This window comes from Molothrus ater, chromosome 6 (genome assembly GCF_012460135.2).
Source record: "Molothrus ater isolate BHLD 08-10-18 breed brown headed cowbird chromosome 6, BPBGC_Mater_1.1, whole genome shotgun sequence".
Lineage (NCBI taxonomy): Eukaryota > Metazoa > Chordata > Aves > Passeriformes > Icteridae > Molothrus > Molothrus ater.
The window spans coordinates 25,506,216-25,530,203 of NC_050483.2; the positions used below are offsets into that span (position 1 = coordinate 25,506,216).

At 39.9% G+C, this 23,988-nt stretch overlaps 1 protein-coding gene across 1 annotated transcript in view; it reads right to left on the reverse strand.

The window, feature by feature from the left end:
* LTK (leukocyte receptor tyrosine kinase) overlaps positions 1-23,755 on the reverse strand; it is a 93,247-nt gene extending 69,492 nt beyond the window's left edge. The window contains exon 1 of the mRNA XM_054515288.1: positions 23,668-23,755. Coding sequence (XP_054371263.1) covers positions 23,668-23,710 — 43 coding nt within the window. The 5' untranslated portion in view covers positions 23,711-23,755. The remainder of the gene's footprint in view (positions 1-23,667) is intronic.
* Between the last annotated feature and the right edge of the window lie 233 nt (positions 23,756-23,988).

The window sequence follows — 23,988 nt, forward strand, 5'->3', positions numbered from 1 at the left end:
GCCTTGAAAGCTTAGATGCAGATGACAGCAGCAAACAGTACAGCAGCTTGTGATGAAAAAGAACTAGAAATAAAATGAGATTTCTTTTCTATAGACAGAGAAGTGTCCAAATCACCTGGTCTATCTACAGGCCCCCTGTACACATATTGGGCAGAGAACAGTCTCTCTAAAAAAAAAAGCAGTTCATTGCATGTCTGCCAGCTGTGGGTTAGTGACAGAATTGAATTCTCTCTGGACAGGCTAGGTGGGATGAAGTGTTTCTCAGTGTTTCAGGACTGAAATGTTTCACTGATATAGCCAAGGACAAGTGTCTTAACGTCCCAGCCAACAAAAGTGAACTGGAGATATTTTTCTGCTGATACAAGTGGTCAATCATGAGAAGGAGCCCTCTGCCTAATAAGCATAATTTTTCTTTGAAGAATAAAAATAAACAAAAATTATCAATACTGCGATGGCTCCCACTTGCTAAGGGATTTAGGAACCTTGTTATATCAAATCCAGGGACAGCTAAGTGACTTTCACACCCTAGAAAGAGGTGGTGTGATCTAATTTTCTTGTAAGATCCTGCTTTTGGCTACATTAGCCGGAGTTTTAAAACACATCTAAAACAAACAAACCCACGGTACCTTGGCACTTGCCTGTCAAAGCTTGGCCTGGCTCTCCACAGAGAACCCCAATGACACTGTCAAAAGAGCCCACAGCACCATGAATGTGACTAAAGCATTATTCAGCTAGGGTGAACAGAAAATAATATCAAGGATGCTCTTTTTCTTCTTTCTTTGGAGTAAGAGTTGGACAGTACAGACAGCATGAACTTGATTTAAAAGGATCCCAGAATGTTCATAGCTACAACTCACAGCTGAACCATTGCTTTCAATTCCTTACCTAAATTCATACAGCCTACTAGCAGCTCTGAAAATAAATAAAACAACTTTCCAAAAATCTCATATGCATATTCACACACTTCTTAACCACTACCCCATCACTGCACTGAGAAAATGAGGGAAGTAGAGAAAGCCTCATCTGAATTAAGAGAGAATAAATTTTGCTCTCAACTTTTTCAGTATGTCATTTAATTTATGTAAATTAAAGTTTATCCAGATGCATTTGGATAGGAATTGCTCCAACTCAGTTGAAAATAAACTGGAGTAACAGCTAATAAAAGGAAACCTTTCCTGTTTCTTCCGAGTAGACTAACACCAGCCATGGATTAACACTGCTAGGAATTTATTGTAGCTTCCTGAATTGGCTACATATTTCTTAACCTTGATATTTACTTGTAACATCAACAGAACTGACACTGATGAAATTTAGAGGTTTCTTTCTTTTTCTCAGTAGTAAGTTGTATGCTGAAGCTAAGATCTGAAATCTCTGATTGCATGCTATATTATGTTTTCATATAATCATATGTACATTGTCATTAAATATTCAGCAATTTTATATTATTATACACAGTACATTTTTATGCTCGGAAGTTTGGCCAGTTGCATAAAATACTCTTAAATGTATATATTAGATCATTTGGTTTTCTTAATGCTGCCATTTCCTCCGGAAACGGGTGCTGCTGGAAATAGTCTTCAAAGTCTTATATTTAAACTTGTTCCCATCTTTCTGACACAGATTTATTTTGGGAGGGAGAGGCAGGCCTAGGGCTTGAGAAGGACAGGAGGGGGCAGTCCTCATTACATGATGCTCCTGGAACTAGACATCAGCCTAATTAACCCCAAACTTTAAATTCACGTTAACCCTTCCATTATGTTATAGCTTGTTTGTTTCCAAGCATGCTTCTAAGACAGCCTGTGATCTCTATCCTCAGCAAGTACTTTTGCAACATTATGTTTGTTTCCTGAAACATAGATGCTGTTACAGTATCTGTAACACAGGCTTTGAGTACTCAGTGATTTCTACCCATAAAAAAACATGTATCACTTAGTCTAACGTTGTCTTTCCTCAATCTGGTCGCAATTCTATTTTGCTGTCCTCAATGAATCTATCCTCATGAATCCAGCAGTTAATACTCTATGTTCCACTCAATGCTTTCCATTAATTTCAAAGTTACCCCAATTCCACAGGTTTTGTGAAAAATAATTAAAAACCTTGCTTAATTTATTCTTTCATCAGGCACATCAAAGCCCTGTTGCACTACCAGAACTTCTTTTTATATAATTTTGATTATGTTAACCTAAAAATTAATATGCTTAGATGTTAACATGCTCTGTATTGCTGTCTTTTCCATTTACTGCTGATTCATCTGCTTCCACATAAACTGTGTATTTTTTGCAATATTTCTGCCACAAAATATAGCAGATGATGTCTAACCATACCTGGTCATTTTCAAGCTTTTTTGGCGACATGTTGCAGCACAGAATTCAACATTCATCCTCTTCCCATCATTCTTCCCAGTCAAAAATTAACATTCATTTCTGTGTTGCACAGTTTGTAGTGATCAGACACCTGGTGTTTTATGCACCTTAGTGACAGACACAACTCCAAGATCTGTGTGATCACATATACAACAGCTGTAAGTACTATCTGACATATCTACTAACATTTTTTCTATTCTCTTTTCTTTGCTGATGCATGCACAAATCTTCCTTGACTGATTTTAAGAAGTCATGGTTGATGCTTTTATTCTCATATGACAGTGATATATATCAGATAACCACAAGGATATAGATGAGCAGTAAAATAACCACAGTACAGAAATAAAAGAAGTGAATACATGTTCTCCAATGCAGAGGAGAAAGAGACTCTGAGGTCATTCAACAAGGTCAGAAGTATCAAATTCTTAACAGATATCCAGTGAACCAGCAACTGGTGTGTCTATCTCTGTAATTAGCTCCTGGGTACACATCTTTCCAGAACCCTTGAGATATTAGGGAAGCTGCTGCTGTGAGATTATAAACCTGCATAGGAAGGAAAGGTTCTATTAGAGAAGAGATGAATCAGTGACATGCTATGTTACATCACTGGTGCCTCAGAGCTGGGAGACTTGAATGTACTTGGTTTAGTATTAGGTAGCACAGAGCACAAGAGGAAGTAAAGATATGAATATTTACTAAACAGAAATTATAAAATTCTCAATCATGCTGAAAAGGCAAATGTTCTATTAACAGAAGATTCTGTATAAAAGGGGATAAAAACCCACAGTACATCAATGCCATATGAGAATGTAAGAGCACTACTTCCTTAGGCATAAACAGATTAAAAATCCAGAGCTTGAACTCAAAAGTTCTTCGCAAACTGGCTGGTGGTGCTTCTGCATTAACACTCAATTTAGAAAGTCTCAAAATGCTGAAAGTATCACAGTATGCAAAGAAAGAGAATATTTGCTTGACATTTAAAAAAGGGTAAAAGGGGAGCCAAATGATTTGCCAGATCCTGATCACAATCTTGAAGAAAATAATGGGAATATTGTATTATGTTTGACTAATTAACAACAGAAATATGGATAAAAACACAATGTTTCATGGAATAAAAATTTCTTTTAAACCCACCCTAATCTTTGGAGACTATAATGGTGTTGTCCACATGAACATATCCTACAGATCCTAGACTCTTTGCGGTCTTCCCATCCCCTAAAGTTGCAACAAACCATCAATTTAAAACCACACCTGCAGTTGGTGATTTTAGGGACTTACTCCACCAGCTTTCCAAATATGGCAAAGAAATTGCTTCTGAGATCTTTTGGGCTAAACCTATATGAAAACACATTCTTGATTACTTTGTGAATTTTCTTTTTAACGGCATTTATTAGTTCATTTGTTGGTATTGCATTCTTTATCATCCACTGTCTGGTACAGATATTATAGAACATGTTAGGTCTCCAGGGAATAGATCAGGAAGTGTTAAGGTAGCAAGCTCCTGCCTTTCACAATGATATTCAGAAGCTTTTCATGTAATAGAAACAAATAATAAACTGATGTCCTTTGATAGGGACCTTCCAGCTCTGTTCATGGACAGCGGGTTTCAGAAGCGTACAGACTTTGCATTTTCTGTTTCCTAATTTTATAAGAGAATTCTTTGTCATCATATCAGAAACAATTTGATCTGACCACTGACATTTATGTACTCTTGTTTACACTCTGCCAGCCACAGGTTACTAATAGGTGTCCAATGGATTCTAATACCAGGGAAATGCTGCTCATATAACCTTACAAACAACTAATTTCCTACAGGTGCCCAATATATTTTCCCCAGTAACTTGCTTCATCCTACTTTTCCCTTATAACACAAGGATTTCAACTTTCAGCTTAACTTTCCAGTTAACATATCTGATTTACAAGCTGTATAAGAGCTTGTAGTCTTGTGGTTTTCCTTCATCAAAAAGCACTGTATTTCTCAAATTATATTTTTATATGAGACTATGAATACAGGATTTTTTTGCTAAACTTCAACTAGCAGTATGCCTACCAGCAGTACCTTGGCAGCAGCTATGTGGAGCAGCACAGATTCCATCCTCCATAATTTCTCTGCAATACCGCCAGGAAAATATGGAAGCACTGCCACAAGTCTCCTCTCAGTATCTGCCAAATTCCTTTCCAGAAGGAGAGGCTCCAACTGCTCCATGCCAAAACTTAGCTTTCATAGGCATAAATTGTTAAAATGTAGGATGCACAAGAATACTGGTAAGAGATTAAACTATGTCTTACCATAAATTGTCCAGCAAATACATGAGAGTGGGATTTATAACTTCAGGCACCTACTACTTGGATGTTAACACTAAGCTAGTTCATAGAGAAGACTGACTTAAACTACTCACTTCTGAATGGCTCAAGTTGGCCCAAAGGACCTCTATTGTCAGTGCCATGCAGTGAATGGATTTGTCACACATTCACTGCATACCTCTTAACACGTGTTAAGAACCTCTGACATGACAATAAAAGACAGATGCCTGAAAAAGCCCCTCAATGGCTAAACTAGGTTGCAGGAAAGTACAAGACTAAAAACTGAATCTTCTGTCAATATCCCTTGCATTCTTCATGATCAAGACCACAGATTAAATTCCCAACACTTGTTACCTGGGGTTTCATCTGTTAGTGTCCAGACTACTGTAAGAAGAGGGCAGAAGAACTTATAATCCTGCTCATCCTTTGATGTCTCCTGTAAATTCTTCAGGATCACGTTCTATTCTTTTACTCCTTGTATTCCCCTCCCCCACAAAAAGTCAGGACGTCAGAAAGGGAGAGGATGTTTATATTATACTGTGAAGAACTTTGGCATCAACTAGTAACTTTGAAGAATAATCCTGAAGATAAAAGATACAGATGAAGGGCTAGAACCAGTCAAGCAGTCACATGGCATAAAAAGAATGGTTTACAAAAAAATGGATCTCTAGGGAGCAATTTGAAGTTAAAAAAAGATTTCTACATGCAGCCCAGGAAAATGCAGAATTTTATCAGCACTGGCACAGTCCCCAGCAAAGAAATGAGCAAATGTGGAAGAAAAAGAGCTCTCATAATGTCCATTCAACTGTGACTAGGCTAACTGCAGTGAAAAGTGTTTCCACTTAATCTGCACTGACCCCTAACCAGCTAATGCCGAGGACATTCCTGCTTATTGAATGGAAATAAGAGAACAGAAATCATGTCAAGGAGGAGACAAACCTGTATCATGAGACCCAGTCATGACAATTAACAAAGAGACATAAAAAAGTAATTGTTAAGTACATGTGCATAAGATGAAAGTCAGAAGAGAGTCAGAATAAAGACTCCATGCATCAGACATCTCTTGATTTCTGAAGGAACACTGCAAGGTAGGCTATGACTAAACCAAAATATGCGAATTGAGAAGGAGGGTGTAAAGATACAATGAAAGAAGAGTGAGAGGAGCTGTTTGAAGTTCAACAAGAATTACTAATTTTCCAGTTTTATTTGTACGTAAAAGCATGTACTTAATTAGAGGTGCAAATGAAACAATGCAAGACATGCAAACAATATACCTCTCAAACAAGAGGACAGATCACAATTTTTAAATCCCAACCCAATGCTTGGCAAAGTAAGAATGGATTTTTTTCTTTAATGACAGAAATTATCTTAGCACCATGGCCCGCCACTTCAGCCATTCTCCAGAAGTGGGCATGTTTACATGAATTATAATTAAGAAACTGGAGGAATATTTTGCACAGTCCAGCACAACTAATGAAAAAAGCACCATGGATAAATTACAGACCATGTCACATTTGTCTTAAGTGCCACAGATTTAACTGCAAGAGAGAGGTAGAAAAAGATACTTGAAAGGCAACAAATAACTAAAAACACCAGAAAGAAATGACCATAGGGCAAAAAGAGATATGAGGATGAACTATTAGTTGGCAGTTTTGTATCATCACAATAGACACTTTCAGAAGTAGAGAGCAGAAATCAGTGCACTCAAAGTATTTAGACAGCTCCACATGGTCATAATGTGCCACAGCCCAAAAGGGAAAAAGATGAGCTGAGCAGAGTGTAACAAAGGGAAGTGCCAGGGTACACAAGCTGCCCAAGGCCATGCTGCTGTGGCCTTGGACACAAGTGCACTGCATGTAGGGGAGCAGGCCCATGCACAGCTACAGAAATCAGTGGCAAAAGGTGGCAACTACAGGAAAACCAAGTTACGGGTAACCTCAGACTCAGCAGTGCAGGCAAAGCTGAGGACAAGGACATGCTGGGGCAGGCAGACACCAGTTCCAGTCCAAGGAGGTCAAAAAATTAAGAAGGTAAAGGAAAAGAAAGATGAATATGTCAAGGAAGGACATCAGAGACCAAGAAGGCCCTCCTCAACAGCAACAGGACAAGAAGTACAGAAAGGGGTAGATGGCCATTGTCAATGAGACGCCTGGCAGGCTATAGGGCATAGTACTTATGAGGTTGGTGAAACCACTTTTGGCAAGAAAAACTGTGAACTAGCAGGGACCTGAGAAAAAAAGGTAAGACTTGGAGTAGTCATCAGGAAATCAATCTGTGCAGACAGGGCTGGGATGTTAATGTGAGTCTCAGCACCAATATAAACAGTCCTCTTAATAGTGAGACAGTTTAATAAGCATGGAGTCTTGATGGTATGCTGAACATTAAAAAGAGGGATGGTTTCATTGTCCACTGCTTCAGAAAGTCAAGCCTGAAGAAAGCGAGTCTGGGCAGTCTCCTAAGATCTGTACAGCTCTCTTATGGAAAATATTAGGACAAAGCTCATTCGCACCATTCAAAGCATTTACCATCTGAAAGATGACTCTCCAGTATTAGTGTCTTCACTCACAGCCAGTACAATGAAAGAGGTGCAGAATCTTTTTTCAAACTGCAATTGGAATTACTGCTGTGAGCAATGAACTTTGTGTAACAGAATTCAAGTGGGTGGGACAGCCCTGGAATTCAGAACTTCCTGAAAGATCTAAAAGTCAGGGATGACTTAGACTACCTTATTGTTTTTTGGCAAACCATTTCCTTATTTTTAAAGGCACTTCTGTAATTTGTGCCAAGACCTGAACTTTTTTTTTTGATCCAAAAAAGTCACCCTTGTGTTGAAAAAATAAGACAGCTTTTGCTCGTGGCCTAAAACAAAATAACCAAGATGCATGGATTGTACCACTCTGTGTGTGGTAGGAAACTGACTCTGCAAACAGAAAAGCAATCACCTGTATTTCAGTTTTATCATTTGTTTTCCCCTAGTAAAGAAATGTAGAAGGCAGTGAAGATGATAAGCCAGATGTTTCCACTGCTCTCAGAACATACAAAACAAAAGACAGACAGTTGTGTTGTAAATAATGACTAGGACTGAAAGCATCCTTTACATTTCGTTTTATTTTTGGCTTCCAAGAGAGTAAGGTGTGGTTTAGGGAGGGAAATGTGATTTAGAGACTAAATCTTTGGGCTACAATATCACACTTCTGACTGGAATGCAGCTAAGCAGGGATATTTCCTATTAAGGCTTTTACTTTATTTCTGACACAAAATCCTTGAATATAACGAGCTCCTCCTTTTCTTTAAAGGAGCCCTTCAGAATCAGTCCCAAAACAAAAACAGTGAAGTTGAGAATGTCTATCCTGCCAAGGAAGAGGACCTCAGATTACTGTCTCTCATTACTGCGAGCGTGAGCTTAAGGGTTTGACACCTTTATGCATTACTCAAGAGGGTGGCACAGCCAACAATATTGTGGCTATTCTGATACTTTTAACACCCATGAATTGCTTTGAAAATATCCTCCAGTTCTTACATTCAGATGGTTTCATGGAAGGGAATGAGTAGTAGAAAATCCAAATGGCTGATAGGTCATAGACAACACAAGCACTGACCTGATCCATTTTAAGACAAGGGGGTCTCTGTCCTTCATTGCTTTCAATGATGTTTCAGTTTATCTCAAGCTTCATCATGGAGATGAGAATGTCACAAAAAACCCACCACCTCAGTGAGAAATCAGTGCAATAATATAACAAAACAAGAGAAACCAGAATGGGTGTCTGCAAAGAAACAAAGATTCTTGGAAAAATTTCTGACTTCCTTTCAGACCATGGGTAATTTGATTAAGCACTAATGAAAAAAGTAGTGCCTGAAAGAAAATGACTGGGGACAGTCCTGAGCTATTTAATTTACAGGCAGTAAGGAAACATAATTGGATGCATTTCTGGATATATCTAGAAAGTGCTTATTTGCATGAGAAACAAGAACATAAAACCCACTAGATACAAACAGAACACATAAATATTGAATTCTCTGGATATCTCATATCAAGCTCTTAGGTTTGTGCAAGAGAAAATAAAACTGTATTCTATTGGAGTGAATCCATGAAACACTGTGACTGCTGGAGGCCAGACCACTTTCACCACCACTTACCTTGTGATGTACTAAGTTCTTTTGGGTTCACGAGAAGAGCGCTCAGTCTCTGGAGGTGATAGGAGAGGAAACGGTAGGAGATCATCAGCTCCTTTCAGCTTTAGCCAGGCTTTTATCAGAGAATTATGGAGGATATTATATATTCCAGTAGAGTGTCCCTAAAGATCAATGTCTGACTACTGCTGGCCTAGGGCTGCCAGTTTCCTCACTGGCAAAGGATTAGTCCAGAGCTGTCCATGCAAGGGAGAAAAATGAGATTTCTATTCTTCAGTCCTCAAATGAACAACATAAGAACAGCAGACAGCCTTTGTTCTTTGCTCCCTGGACACCAGCCAGCACAATGAGGAAAACAAACAACATGAGGTCAAGAGTTTGTGCAGTTTTCCTTCTCTGTGATTCAGGCTTTTAATGAGGATGAACAAGTCCTAAAGTTAATCTGCCCCCAGTGCAGTATATCAACATGGAGTCCTTAATAAAAGACTTAAGTCCTTTACTCACAGCAGAACATAGTTTATAACAGTTAACACAGACACTGCTTGAAAGGCTCTTTAATTCCACACAATTCCTACATTTCCAGTGCACACTCTTCTGATATCCAGAAAGGCACTACCAGACCAAGGATGGGTTTCTTGATTTATGCCCACCAAATGCAGCACACCTGTCAGTTTCTGTACATTCAGACCACACATAGACTACTCATCCAGCATATAATTTAACCTTTTCAGTTCTAAACAGCCTGAAATTGTAGCTGTAATTGGCAGATTATAATCCATACGAAAAGATCAAATACATATTTGAGTAGTACTGTTTTTTTCTGTGTATGTTTGTCAAGTGTTCTCATTGCCCACTTGGTACTCAACTAGATATCTTCCCAACAGAGGAGAGAGTGTTCAACAGAACTTCTTCCAGATCTCTCACAGAGTCACACATTTCAAAACATCCTTTCTGTACCAGCTTCTCCTGAAAAAGCCTCAACATCTCTGGGTCAGGAAGTTGCAAATGACACTGTAAATACAAGAAGTGTCCCAAGAACTTCCAAGAATCCCTGTTGCCACAATAGCCAGTTACCTGGTATTGTAATAAAAGCTATTGCTTCTTGGCAACCAGAGTACAAACCTCACTTTATTTACAGTAATGAGGTGTGACAGAGCACAACATATGCACTCTAAGGGAACTGCACAGTCAAGAGTAAACAGTATATTCTTTTGGAAGCACATGTTGATGCCTTGCAAGACAAGAAAGACATTGAGGTGCTGAAGCATGTCCAGAGAAGGGCAATGGAGCTGGTGAAGGCTCTGGAGCAAAAGTCTTACAAGGAGAGGCTGAGGTAGCTGGGGTTTTAGCCTGGAGGAGGCTGAGGGGAGACCTTATCTCTGTCTACAACTACCTGAAAAGAGATTCTAGTCAGGTGGGGTTGGCCTCTTCTGATAGATAACAAGTGACAGGACAAGAAAATATGTCCTCAAGTTGTGCCAGGGGAAGTTTAGACTGGACATTAGGAAAGTTTCTTTGCTGAAAGGGTGGAACAGGCTGTGCAGCAAAGTGGTGGAATCACCGTCCGTGAAAGTGTTCAAATGATGTGTAGATTTGGCACTCATGGACATGGTTTAGTGGTAGACTTAGCAGTGCTGGATTAACAACTGGATTCAAAGATATTTTCCAATCTAAATAATTCTGTGATTCTGTTTGCATTGCCTTCTGTTGCAAGTAAGTGGTTTGTGATGTTTAAAAAATCAGAATTAAATCTTTTGGCAAAAAACAAGTTCTTATATGAATTTGTAACTTTTAACAGAGTTCAGTGACAAGCTTCACTCTATTACTTACCAAATGAATGAAACAAAAAAAAGGAAAATCAAATCAAATTTATAAACACAAAAGATAAGGGTGCAGAAGAGTTTAGTAGCACTTAATCATTAACTGATTTAAAAATTATAAAGTAATCAATTCAATAGGGTTTACAATAATTGTAAGAGTGACTTAATTATTTACATTAACAACATTCATACATAATCAAGGCACACACATGGACACAGGCAAAGAAATGTATACATCTATATCTACATGTGTTCCTCCACAAAGGAAGTAATTCCATCTCATGTTAGAAAAAACTGCTGTATACCCTGCCCTATGTCATAACCATATCTGAAAAATCCAAGCTAGAATCTGTTACCTTATCCTCCTATATCTCGGTATTTTTGGATGTCTGGGTAGAAGTAGTTTTTGTTGGGACACTGAATATCTACTTCACTGTCTTCTACACTCAGAGCCTTCTGAGAGAAGACTAGCTTTTGAAGTTACTCTCAGGGATGGTGGGAAGCCAGCTCCATTCCCAGGACACTACAAAGACAGGCCTCATTGGTACAACCTTGTGAAGGAGCAGGCTGAAGCATGCAGGGCACAGGGAGGCCTGCACCTGGCTTTGAAGGCAGTCATGGACACTGCTGTATCTGCACACCAACATGTTGAGAGCACACAGTGCAGTGCCCAGGCTTGTGTGTCTGAAGAGAGTGCCATTGCTGTGCCAGTGAAGGTGGACAAACACCTTCCCCTCCTATTAGCTCCCCAGCCTTGCAGCTCTAGAGTCAAACACCTTTCTGACATCTCTCTCACAGCCTCAGCTAGAAATTGTTGACAGCTTCCAAGGTAGGGACCACAGCTTTGCCAGCAAGTACTCCAGCAGCATGTGGAGTCTGCCAGTGCCAGATGAGACTCCCAAATGTGCTTCCTAGTACCTGAGCCTCTCAATGCCAGCTGGACTCCAGAAGAGGAAAGCAGTCAAACAAACACTCAGAGGTGGAATGTGAAACTGAGCACAAGTTTAAGCAGTGTATTAAACAGTTTGTCAGCCAAGATTTCAAATGCCTTCTCTGCATCATGGCACCTTCTGCTCCTGTAAGGAACTCCTGGCTCCAAAGCACACAGAGCCAGAGTAATGTGTGCTCTATTTTGCATATGCTTATTCCTTCCTCTTTGTGCATCTGGGAATTTGGGCTTTGAAAGTAAAAGCATAGAGTCATGAGGTGATTGTTTTGCATTTTTTTAAAGCTCATGCCAGATGCAAATAAGAAAATGAGATAAATAAGCTGTGTACTTCTTACAAGACCTAAAGATGCCAGTCCATCCTTCACTGAGATCAGCATGCCAGGTACTGCTATCCACTGTGTCTAAGGGTTACCAAGACACATGCAAAAGAGCAAGACAAACATCAGGGATAATAAAGTGCAGGGAATTGGGAATGCTTTGCACAGCACACAAAATAGCCAGAAAGGTTCCAAAACCCATAAAATGGAATTTGACTTTGGAAAACTGATAACAGAACACAGCACTGTCAAAATGATAAGGCAGAGTGAGAAAGAGAACTTGGTTAGTGTATTTTAGTAGCATTCACAAAATTTCTTCAAATAGCATAAGCATTTGGTTGCACGTAGAAAACAAACACCAGCAATTACAGACATCTCCTCCCTTCTCTTTCGTCGTAAGATGAAACCATACTCTGAAAATTGACTCAGTGTCACAAATGACAAAGCTGGCATGAAGAATATCAACCAGGTCACCAGAGAAAAAAAAGAAGGTATTTTGCAACTATGCATCAGTGCTGTGCCTTCTCAGGAGCAGATAAGGATACTTTATGGAAGAATAATACCAATGTACACCTTTTAAGGAAAACACTTTTGTCCCTCTACCAACAGAAAAGCCAATGCTGTTAGAAAACTTAATCAGTAACCCAACATTCAATGTGAAAGAGTATTTTTTTTTCAAAGCAAATTTCCACTGAAATGGAGTTATAGAGTCTTCTTAATTCTATTTTACTATAAAACAGAAAAAAATCTGTAATTCTGTGCACTGGACCTAATTGAAGGAACTAGAACATATACTGCTTTATATCTCACCACATCTGAATAAGGGAGATAAAATAGGTAAATTAGGACAAGGATTACAGCACCAAGGCTCAGGAATCTTCCTGAAATCATAGGGAAAAGTTGTGGCTGAAAACTAGCCCTAGAAAACCTGACTCTCATTACCATATTGTAAGAAAGGTATGCAAAGAGAGCTGAAAGATTGCATTGCCTAACTTAGATAAACGTTAAAAGAAAAAATTGATTTAATTTGTACATTTACTTTTAGTAGTATGTTAGGTTGACTGAAAGAATGACAAATGTCTCCAGTGCTGCCAGTGCTTATAATTTTACTCTGAATTCAGTTCTCTACAGTGTTTTTCTTAAACATGCAGTTTCTGGAGCCATGTAATGACATGAAAATTACAGCAACAAAAATGACTTAATAGTTACCCAGGATAGCAAACACAAACTGGAAAGACTCAGAAACCAGATGGCTCATAAATATGTTTAATTTGATGATTTTTAACCCTATCTGTGAAACCTGAGCTTGGAGAATTTAAAAACCAGGAAAATGGTGCTTGCTATAAGTTTTCCCTTTGCAAATCTCAGAAACACTATGCAAAGGTGCTTTAGCCAGCTCTATTTCCTACCCCTTTGTGTATTAGTGTCACAAAGAATGAAAAGACACACTGAAGAATAATCTTATACGTAGCTGATGTTTCTTTAAAAGCTCATGGGAGCACTTTGTGTATACTAGAGAGTATGAAATATTTTGTGCACAAAATTTACGCCAGGGTTCAAAACATTTTTTACTGTCTACCTTTAAGATGACAAAGGTAAACCCCCACTCTTCACCTTCAGAACAGATTCAGTCCTATCCGTAAATGTTTAAGAGCACCTCCTCTTAAGAACACTCTGTAAATCGTAGGGGTCAATGTTGAAAACAGACTATTTTACCTGAAGGGCTAAAGGGGAGACTTGAACACCATACAACATCATGGTGTATCTCTTATTCCTCAGCATCATAGCATCAATGATAGGATTCAGACTATCAGCCCAAATTTGTCCTCTAAAACTGTTACAAGTTCTGTTAACTATATGCAAAAACACTAACAGGTTCCAAAAATAAGAAACCGTCGAAAGCAGAACTAAATGACAGCTAAACCAAATATTTTTTAGTTATACAATGAGATCATAGGTGTTTTCACAGTAGTACAAATTCATAAGGCAGTTACCAACTCACTGATTCCAAGCTGACAAGGCTGGCGTTGAGCACTTGCTCCCTTGCAGAGATTGGAAAGCAGGCATCCCTAAGCTAGATCGGGGTGTATTCACATAGTCTGAATTCAGGTGTCTAATCCTACAGGCTGGTTTCACAAGATACTTGTTTCAGTGACTGTTGGGAGAAATTTAGAAAAAACCCAGCAGACTAAGTGTTTCCCAGAACAATTTCTTCTGCCCCAGCTGGTCTTCCTTTCAACCCCACTCTGAGACTGATGCCCTTCTTGTCCTTTCAACCCCACTCTGAGACTGATGCCCTTCTTGTCCTTGTGCAGCAATCACCATATCCTCAGTTGTACTGAACACAAGCTGAAAAGGGTCACATCATAACTGAAACATTAAAATGATGTACAAACCAAGAAAGCTAGCTTTTATTCTAGATCATCGCAAAGCATCCCTGCAGTACGACTGACAGCTGAGATGAGACCATGCTACTACTTGGGGGTTGCCTAGAGAGGTTGAGAGGGGCATACAAGCTGGAGACACAAGCTAAACATCACCCAGATATTGACCTCCATGTTCACTCTGTCTCAAGAGCCCTAAGAAACCAGCAGAAGAATCAGCACTTCTATCTCTGAAATTCTGCACTTAATTGTGTGCTGGTTTTGGCTGGGGCAGAGTTAATTTTCTTCACAGCAGCTGGTAGGGGCTGTATTTTGGATAGGTGCTGAATACAGGGTTGATAATATAGAGATGGTTTTGGTTTTTGCTGAGCAGGACTTACAGAGTAGAAGCCTTTTCTGCTTTCCATGCTGCCACAGGGGTGAGGGGACTGGGGGTGCATGGGAGGTTGAAAGGAGACACAGCCAGGACAGGTGACTGCAGCTGACCAAAGGGATATTCCAGACCATACGGCATCATGCTCAGCATATAAAGTGGGAGGAAGAAAAAGTAAGTGGAAGATGTTTGGAGTGATGATGTTTTTCTTCCCAAGTAAGCCTTACATGTTATGGGGCCCTGCTCTCCTGGAGATGGGTGACCACCCATCTGCCTACGGGAAGCAGTGCACAAATTCTTTGTTTTGTTTTGTTTGTGTGCACAGCTTTTGTTTTCCTGTCAATCTGTCTTTATCCCACCCATGAGTTTTCTGACTTTCACCCTTCTGATTCTCCCCCCACTCTGACTGGTGGGGGAGTGAATGGCTGCATGGGACATTTTTGCTGGGTGGGAATAAAGTTCAACAACTTGATATAAGTTTCCCCTCACCTTTCTCAGTGGAAGAATATCAATAATAGTATTAATTGGGATGTTGCTTCTCATCAATCCTTTTTTTTGCAGCCACAAAGCAATTCCTACCAATAATAAAATAACTTCTCCAGCTTACTCTACATATTTCTTAGTACAAAAATGAATGTAATTTCTTCTGAAATTTAATTGAAAAATAACTATTGGCTAGATTTACCAAAGCTGATAACCCGTGCACCCACATGCAGCACAAATCCCTGAACAATGGTAATCTCTATATAAAATAGGTAATTAAAATATTATCACACAAAATAACAAGCAACCCCCGAGTAGTGTACAGTTTTGGATAACTGTATCCACTGAGGGAAGACAACATGTTTAAAGCAAAGACGTTTTCCATTTATTTTTCCTTCCATTAATTTTCACACATACACACATATATATATGCATGCAGGAAGGCACATAAGAGAGGAAAAAAATTCTGTGGGAATCAAAAATACGAAGGTAAGAAATAAAAACCTATGCCCTTTCCAAAATTTTGCAAATGAAAAATGAAAATAGCTTTTGGAAGGGAAGCTAAATATTTGAGTCTCATCAGACTAACCTAGCACAGCCCTAAAAGAGGTGAAAAGAGCTAGATTTGCATATATCTCCCAGTTTTATGTCCCTCTGAATAGCTGGAACACAAGCCCTTTTAACGCAGCTAAATAAACCCCAGCTTGGTTTATTCACCTTGTTTTTCTTATAGTTAATTCACAAGTTTATTTTTGCAAATTTTACTAACTTTTGTCTCTAGGTCTGCAACAGACTGACAAACACAATGTCAAACTCTGGGAAAGCTTAAACTCTTCTAAGAACCTGATAGATCTTGAAGGGCCAGGAGGTATGTGGGACTTCAGGAAAGCTGAAAAAAGTTAGTGATAGTGATTACTATGCTATCAGGGCTTAAAAGATTCATAAAGTCCAGTGTCCCACTAAGCTCTAGGCTGAACTGTTTGCCTGCATGGGGTTAAAGAAAGCTTCCTTCAGAGGTTTTAAATACTATTTGGGTTCCTGCCGTGACTATAAACACAGAAAATACTCCCGTTGTGAACTACATACTTTAAAAGTGTTACTCATGTGAAGAGATCTGAACTCCAGCACAGTACACATCAAAATGCCACAGAGAAAACTCTGAAAACATGCTAAAAACCATGGAAATTTTAAGCAGTCATGCTTTTCTGAGATTCTGTTTGCTGAAGTCAAAGTAATAAATAAGTCTTTAATCACTCAGAGCTTGGTAGGAAAAAAAATATAAACAGAAAATACTTGGAAAATCTAAACTGCAGTTAAATATAACAACAGAAACAGAAAATTAAAAAAAAATATCATGACATCCAAGTTATTAAAAGTGCCTAAGCATAATCATCCATGCCCCTTACATTGTCTAAAATATTAGTCAAGGCACATGGATCTGCAAAACCACCAAATTAGTTACTGAGACAAGAAAAGCCATTTTTCAGTTCTGTTCCAGAGTGAATTCAGCTTTGCCTGAGGTTGCTTGAGTTCAGGCTGACAGCTGCTAACCCTTCTTTTGGTAATCCAAAACCACACTGGCTGGGCTCCTCATCTCCATTGGAACAGAATTCCTTCATCCTGCTTCACCACCCAGCCTTGGCCACCTCCTATCCTCTCTGTGCATCCCCAGAGTTTCCTCCTGCCTCCCTAAGGCCAGGAGAGCAGAGCAGATATTGTAAGGCAGAGCTACAAGGGGGAAAGTGCAAGGGCTGAGTTCACCCTCAGCAAATAGCAAAAGGGCTTGGTCCCAGCTGCAGAGCCACTCAAAACAGCCCTGCACCACTGCAGGGAAGCAAGTGCTTCCAACAGCACCTCTGATGTGAAAATTGTGATTCCAGCAAACTGTGACTCTGAACCGGTAACTGGTCTGGTTCCATTCTCATTGAGGTTCCAATGTGATGGTCAGTTCTGCTTCAAGGCAGGAAAATCTTGCAGTTGGGTTTTCTACTGGCTCCTGAATAACACAAAAACTCTTCACCAGAACAATATAGGAATAGGTTCTTCTCACCTCCTGTACTTAATTCTGTGCAGCAGAACACCATCACATCCTTCCATGTCACTTCCTACTGTCACATTCAGTTACTTTATAACTCCTATATTTTTAATATATAAATATGTATCACCACAAACATAGACACAGAGGAGAGGTGTGGATGCTCTAACTCCAGAAAGTTTGGCTGTTTATGCCCTCAAACACATGCTGTGCTACAAACTGGGAAAAAAAAACCTAACTGAGCAATTGAAATGCATGAATAAATGCATCATTCTTGGCTGATAAGCCAAATCTTATGGGATTTCAGATACCAATTAACTGAAAATCTGTGATGCCGTATTAAAAGACAGAGTTCTCCAATTAGACAGGGCAAAAGTTCATCTGAATTGCAAGGATAAATCTGTGCTTTTTGAAAAGACTTCAGCATTTAATTCTATAATTCTATATTATAATTCCATATTTCACTCTCATTCTTGACTAACTCTGATGAGGCTGCTGTACAATAGATTTTTTAATTCAATCAGTGCCGGTGCCAGGGATGTTTATACCTTCACAGAGAATAGAATAGTTCAGTTGGAAGGGATCTACAACAATAATATAGTCAAAATAATTAAAATAAACAAAAAGCCAACTGGAAATCTTAAGAAGTTTTACACCAACAAGTGGAGAATTGTGTAAAGTCTCATGTTTTTACAGCCAGCTTTGCGTTAAAGAAAACATGTAGAAGACCAACCCGAAATTCTCCTAAAAAGGTAACATTTGGCCCGTGACTCTACAACTCACTGAAATTCTGAGCTCTTTATTTACTCAGTGCATATGGCTGAGTTGCTTTTTCTAGGTGAAGACAACTGGAATGTCACCTCTGATTCCTTTTATGTCATTTCCCTCTGTTTCCATTTCTCCTTATGGGTCCAGCTGTGTTGGTATGACACAACTGGGAGAAAGCACATGGAGCTACAGCACCTTGAGGAAAGCTCTTGGAAACAGCACACCTGAGGGAAGCAAAATGCTTCAGTGATACCCTGCCAATTGTTTGGGAGCTGTAATCCTCTAAGCACTGCAGAGGTCCGAGGAGGTCCTGACACGGCATTTACTGAATCATGAAGGTTCTACACCTTGACTTCCCTCTTGTGCATGCAGCATAAAAAGTCAGGAACCTGACATTCTCCAGGCACAAGCCCTCCATAACCTAGTGGTGCTGAACGAGTCACAACCTGAAACAAAAGCGCTACATGTTCCTCCTGCTCACCAGCGTGACCTGTCACCACTGACCTAAGGGACCTGCTGTCCCTACACACTCAGAGCATACCTGTCAGCTACAAGTCACCCCTCACCAAACACTACAATTCCCCCTTTTCCAAGCTGGCCTGCTCTCCTACCTGCCATGGATTTCACCTTTGTGCATGCTGTTAGCAGGCTACATCAAAGCACTGGGTTTGTTACATGCCGGTAGAGGAGAGAGGCAGAGGAGCAATTATAATGGAATGGGAGGAAGAGGAATTGTAAGAGGAAGGACTGATGCTGAGAGGCAGGAAAAGACTATAAGCCTGATCCAATTAATTAACATAATTAATGTCATTATTTTCCTCCTCTGATTTAAGGATTCAATACAGGAATCATGCTTACTCATAGGAGTCTCAGATAAAAGTCTCCAGATACAGAAGACAAGATGTTGCATAGCTGTAACTGTATTCCCATAGATATCCATCATATTATGTTAACTATGAACTCTGTGGGTTCCTTCCTCTCCATTTATTTCTGGAAGGAGCTCACCTGCCTCTCCTCTCAGCAGCTGCTCTTTTTTCTTTTACTAAAGACTTGTAAAAAGTTATTTTTGTTTCTTTTATTTCTGAGTAATTTGATCCAATACCAAGCTACAAACAGTGTGCGTGTAGAGTAAAGAGCATCAGTCCAAGGACAACCACCTGCATGCACAAATCTAAGTACAAACTGGAATGTGGTATTATAAGATAAATGGGAAGTTTTAATACAGGATTTTCCAAGTCATTGGCAAGCCGAAAGAAATTTTAAAAAAAATCAAAACAAACAAAAACCTGTCGCAGGTTAACCTAAAAATCTTCTGAATCAAAAGTTTCATAAAATCGCAAAGACCAACCCATTTCAGGGAGTACGGGACTAGAACAGTTAATGTAAAAACTAAGCATGTGATATTAAATCATGTTTTATGCTTTTTAAATAAATATGCCAGATTTCTGAATGCAAGGCTTTTCTGAGCAAAAGTTTGAAATTAAAAAAATTTAAATGTGTAGGTTTGTTTGAATGTCTCAGTATAAACTAACTGGTACACACACAAAACAAATGACCAAATGTAACAGCTCAAAGCCTAGAGCACTTTATGAAGCACCTTAGTGTCAAACATCAGCAGTCTTCATAAAATTAATTCAAGGTGAAAATTTCTCTCTGCTCTTGTCACAGATATCGCTGATGCATTTCTACACACCAGCACAGCCAGCATTGAGCTCCTTTATATATACAAGCAGGCTGAAGACAGGGACCCTCCTGTGGATCTGTTTGGGACTCCAGGGAGTAGGAGAATGCTTTAGAAACTTCACTGAAGTGAGGCATCCTTTTCTCTGACTTTAATCCTATGGGCTAATTAGAATTTATGTAGCTACATAGCATGGATAGAAAGATTGATTTATTCTATGGCTGCTCATAAGACATTGACTTCAGCGCTAAAGTAACACTACACATGACTCACTATCTGTTGTCATCTTATTGCAAAAGTTCCATACCTTCTGGGTGATTCCTTCTTCTTCACAGCACAGCCAACAAACTCCAGCCCCCTTCACAGCACAACCAACAAACTCCAACTCTCTTCTCACCTAGCTAACCCACTCTTTTGTAGGACTCATCTTCTTATTGGACACAGCTGTGGCCTATTAAGGGCATGCCTGTTCCTAATCTTTGGTGATTAGTACAGCTGCAACTCCTCAGGTGTGAGACTACCTTCTGCACTACCTTTATTTTCTTATATTCTATCCTTCCACAACTATCTGATTTTTACCTCCTCCAGCTTAGTCCTCCCTCCTGATGCAGTTTAGAAATCACTGGTGTTTCTCTGCATGTGCTCCCTTACTGTGGGATTCCCATAAATTTATCATATCCTTTTCCACTGTATTTCAAAGAGTCCATAACTTTGTAATGTCTGTAACTTAAAAAGAACTGTCTTATTTTCCTTTCAAGGCATCCGCCCCATATTTGACTTTCAGTGACAGCCATAGTGCCTTGAATTGGATATTCAGACTAGGCACAGTATATGGAGACATGCTGTCATTTGCACAATAAAGGACTGTGGATAGAACTCCTAAGACAAATTTCAAGGATCATTCGATGTTCTGGTTGGAACCATTTAAGTGAAATCACTACTGTACCTGTGTGCTACTTTACCTGAGCAGAGATAGGCACAAGAAGAAGAAAATAAGAAAAAAGTTCTTCAATGAAGAGACAAAAGTGAACACAGGGTCTCATCCCTTCCAATGCTTGGCATGCTCTCCTCCAACAAAGGGATACACAAAGCTCTAAAGGTTTGTCTAAGTGAAATAGATGCACTGGTTTATCTTAAGCTGGCTTACAACAAAATAAGGTACTCCTGTATCTTCCTGTACAATGTGGACTGACTAAACTTAAGCCATTTTATACTCCTTCTACAAAACAGGCAAACTCAGTCCAGACAGGTATATAAATCCAGGGAGAGAAACAAAATGTTTGGGGTTTCTGAAAACCGGTAGTTAGACAAATGCACGCACCCGGGAATGAGGCGTTCTTCATTGCCATGCTGATATACCATTCCACAAACAAAAGAGAAGCTGACTGTCTTACTCCTAAACCTGCCATCAACCTTCCTATGCTTCTCTGCCTCAGAAAGGATCCAACAAAACCCAAAACCATAACTATTCACTGGGCTGAAATTAAACCTAAGTTACCCTATTCTGTGATGGCTGCACTGCAAGTGTTGGAAGGGACTGCAAAGAAATCCTGTCAAAGTGCCTCTACTAATATTATCTCATGGACTGTGGTTATACTCAATAGCTACACTCTGAGCAATGACATAAACATGACCACACATTTGGAAAGGTGTTTGAGGTTTGCTCAGGATGTATGCTGTGCTGTAATTTTGCAGATAGTTGGCTCTCCACATTCAAAGTCAAGACTATGACATCTAGCCAAGCACAGCCTGGTTTCTCACAGAGCAGAAAAGGACTGACCTACCCACCCCTTACCAAGCTCAAGCAATCAAAAGAATATAGTCCATTATGAAGGTTCAAAGTAATACTTGTGCTTAAAATGAAAAGGAAATTCTCCCAGACATTGATCTAGTGGCTTTTATCACCTTCTTCCCAACCACCTCCTGAGAGCTGAGGCTAGTGTGCAACTTCAGCCTCAAAAAGATTGTGAAGTTGCTTTGACATTGAACAATGTATACCTGTGGATTAAGTATTTTCCTGTTTTTGTTACCTTTGGTTTGGTGCTTCTTTTTCAGAGGTTTTTTTCCTGCTATTGTTCTCTACAACCTTCTGAATTTTCTCATAGTGTCTTAATTTTTGCACCAAGAGGAACTTGCAACATTCTCCAGTGTTTCCATGTGCCAAAAATTGTTGGTGGATAGAAACTCTGAAATCATCCTTTTATTATAGAGCTCATTAGAAATATGTATGCCAGCCAGGAAAATAAAAGAGTGAGAAGAAGACCTGCAAAATCCTTCATCACTTAGATCTTGGACTTTCCAAATAAAGAAGGAAATGTAAAGCCACTCCAGTAAAAATTGTACAGTGGAAATACAAGTGGTTTTTAAACTAATAGACTATAGAGTCTGAGAGCTGACTACAATAGCCCCCATAGCGAGGCAAGCAACCTCCATGTGAAAATTATGACAGTAGCTACATAGTTAAATGCTCATGCATTGAAATCTCCTCGAGAGATTGAGATTATTTTTGGCAGAAGTTTGGACAGAGATTGTAAAATGTACGTTTATTTTCATGTAGCTCTTTACTTACTTACTCTCTCTGTAACACACCCTTTTTAAAATCTCTTTCCTAATACAGACATGCTTCATGTCACAGACTTGGATATGCAGCAAATATAACTATTATTCCTTACATTAACATTTCTTGTATGTTGCAAGCCACTCCACCAAAAGCACTGGAAAGATACTCAGCAATTCTTGATGAGACCACATGCCATGAAAGCTGAGGTAGGGACATACAGATCTGCTTGCATGAGGTACACTTGTCCTGGGACCCTTCGACAGTAAAACAACCTCCTTCCTCCCAACAGAAATAAAAGGCCAGAAAAAGCCTGGACTCAAAAACTCTGTGCTGTGCCTTGGCATGCAATTGTAAATAGAAATAAATTATAAAACCTGCTTAGAAACTGACGTCACAGTGTGTCTGCATATAAAAGTAAATATATACAAGTTCATCATTTAGCCAGAGAGAGGAAGTGCACTGCTCTAGCAAGAGCACCCAACAACCTGTTTGCCTTTCTTCCTTTCCTGCCTGGAAGTTACATGAGTTACATTTCTCTGTTACACTGAGAAATACAAAGTGTATCCTGGTCCTGTCTAAGGGTCACGTTGTAGTCACTGTATCTACACTGGGGGTACTACTGTAACTGCAGCTCTCTGAGAAGTTCAGCATGTCCTGATAGAGGCATTTCTTTCCTAATATTCATAACAAATTTTCTTGCCGCTGTACACATCAAGTATATGTGTCCCACTCCTACCTTTTTCTCCCATCATTGGTCGCCTGCATACTACCACCCCCCAACTTCTCTCCTATTCCTGTAGCTTCCCTCCTAATATCCCTCTTCTTCTCTCCTACTGTCACTTCTTTTCTTTTGTTGTACTTCAGAACCAAAGCTGACAGTGACAAGCAGAGCAGCACAAAGATTCCTTTCAAAACTTAGCCTGAGAACCACTTTCTAGGTGGGAGCTCATAAGTCCCCCTTTCATAGTCCCAGTACTTACTCCTCTCTTTATCCATGTCCCTAATCTCTCTGCTTAGACAAAGCATCCTCTCCAAACTGCACCTTTTCCTGTAAGCAACCTCCACTGCTCCTGGAGCATTACTCTTATCCCCCTCTCCAAAACAGCCCCTAAGAAAACAATCCCGCAGCCAGAGAAGCAAAATGGTCCTGGGGTATAGCTGTTAGCTTCATGCCAAACCCTTGTACAGCGACTGCCTGCATCCAGCCTCAGAGCCTCGAGAGCAGCAGCTTTTCTAAAACTACAGATTGCCTATTCGTTTCAGTGAACAAAATTTACTTACAATCAAGATTTATTTTCCTCCATGTCACCCGCTTCACATATGTTTCATGCCAGCACTTTCAAACCCCAACCCTCCTTTTTTCCCTACTGCTCTGAAAATAATGATTTTCTGGTTTTAAAGGTAAAAGAGAAGGGGCAATGAAATAAGTCTGAGCCTCTGGGTAGAAGATAGACTTTGCAAAATAAGGAGATGATAGGGATGAAAAATAAGTTCCTTACCCACTGCAGTGACCCACAGCAGCAGCTGTGGTAGCCGGTTCATGGCTCTGCGGGGTGCGGGCTGGTCCCACCCGGGTGCGCGGCTGTGGAGGGGACGTGCCAGGCTCTTCCTGCGGGCTCCGCTGGAGCTCTGAGACCGGGCTCGGGCTCCTGCTGCCTTGGAGGAAAATTCCCACCTCCTGCTCGGGAAGGCTCGTATGGGTCCTAGAGCCACCCTCTCTTCCTTGCCTCCTCCTCCTCCCGTTTTGCATACCGTTCCTGCACGATCAGCAAATTCACAAGGCAGTTGCTTCAGACACGAACACATCCATCTATAAATTC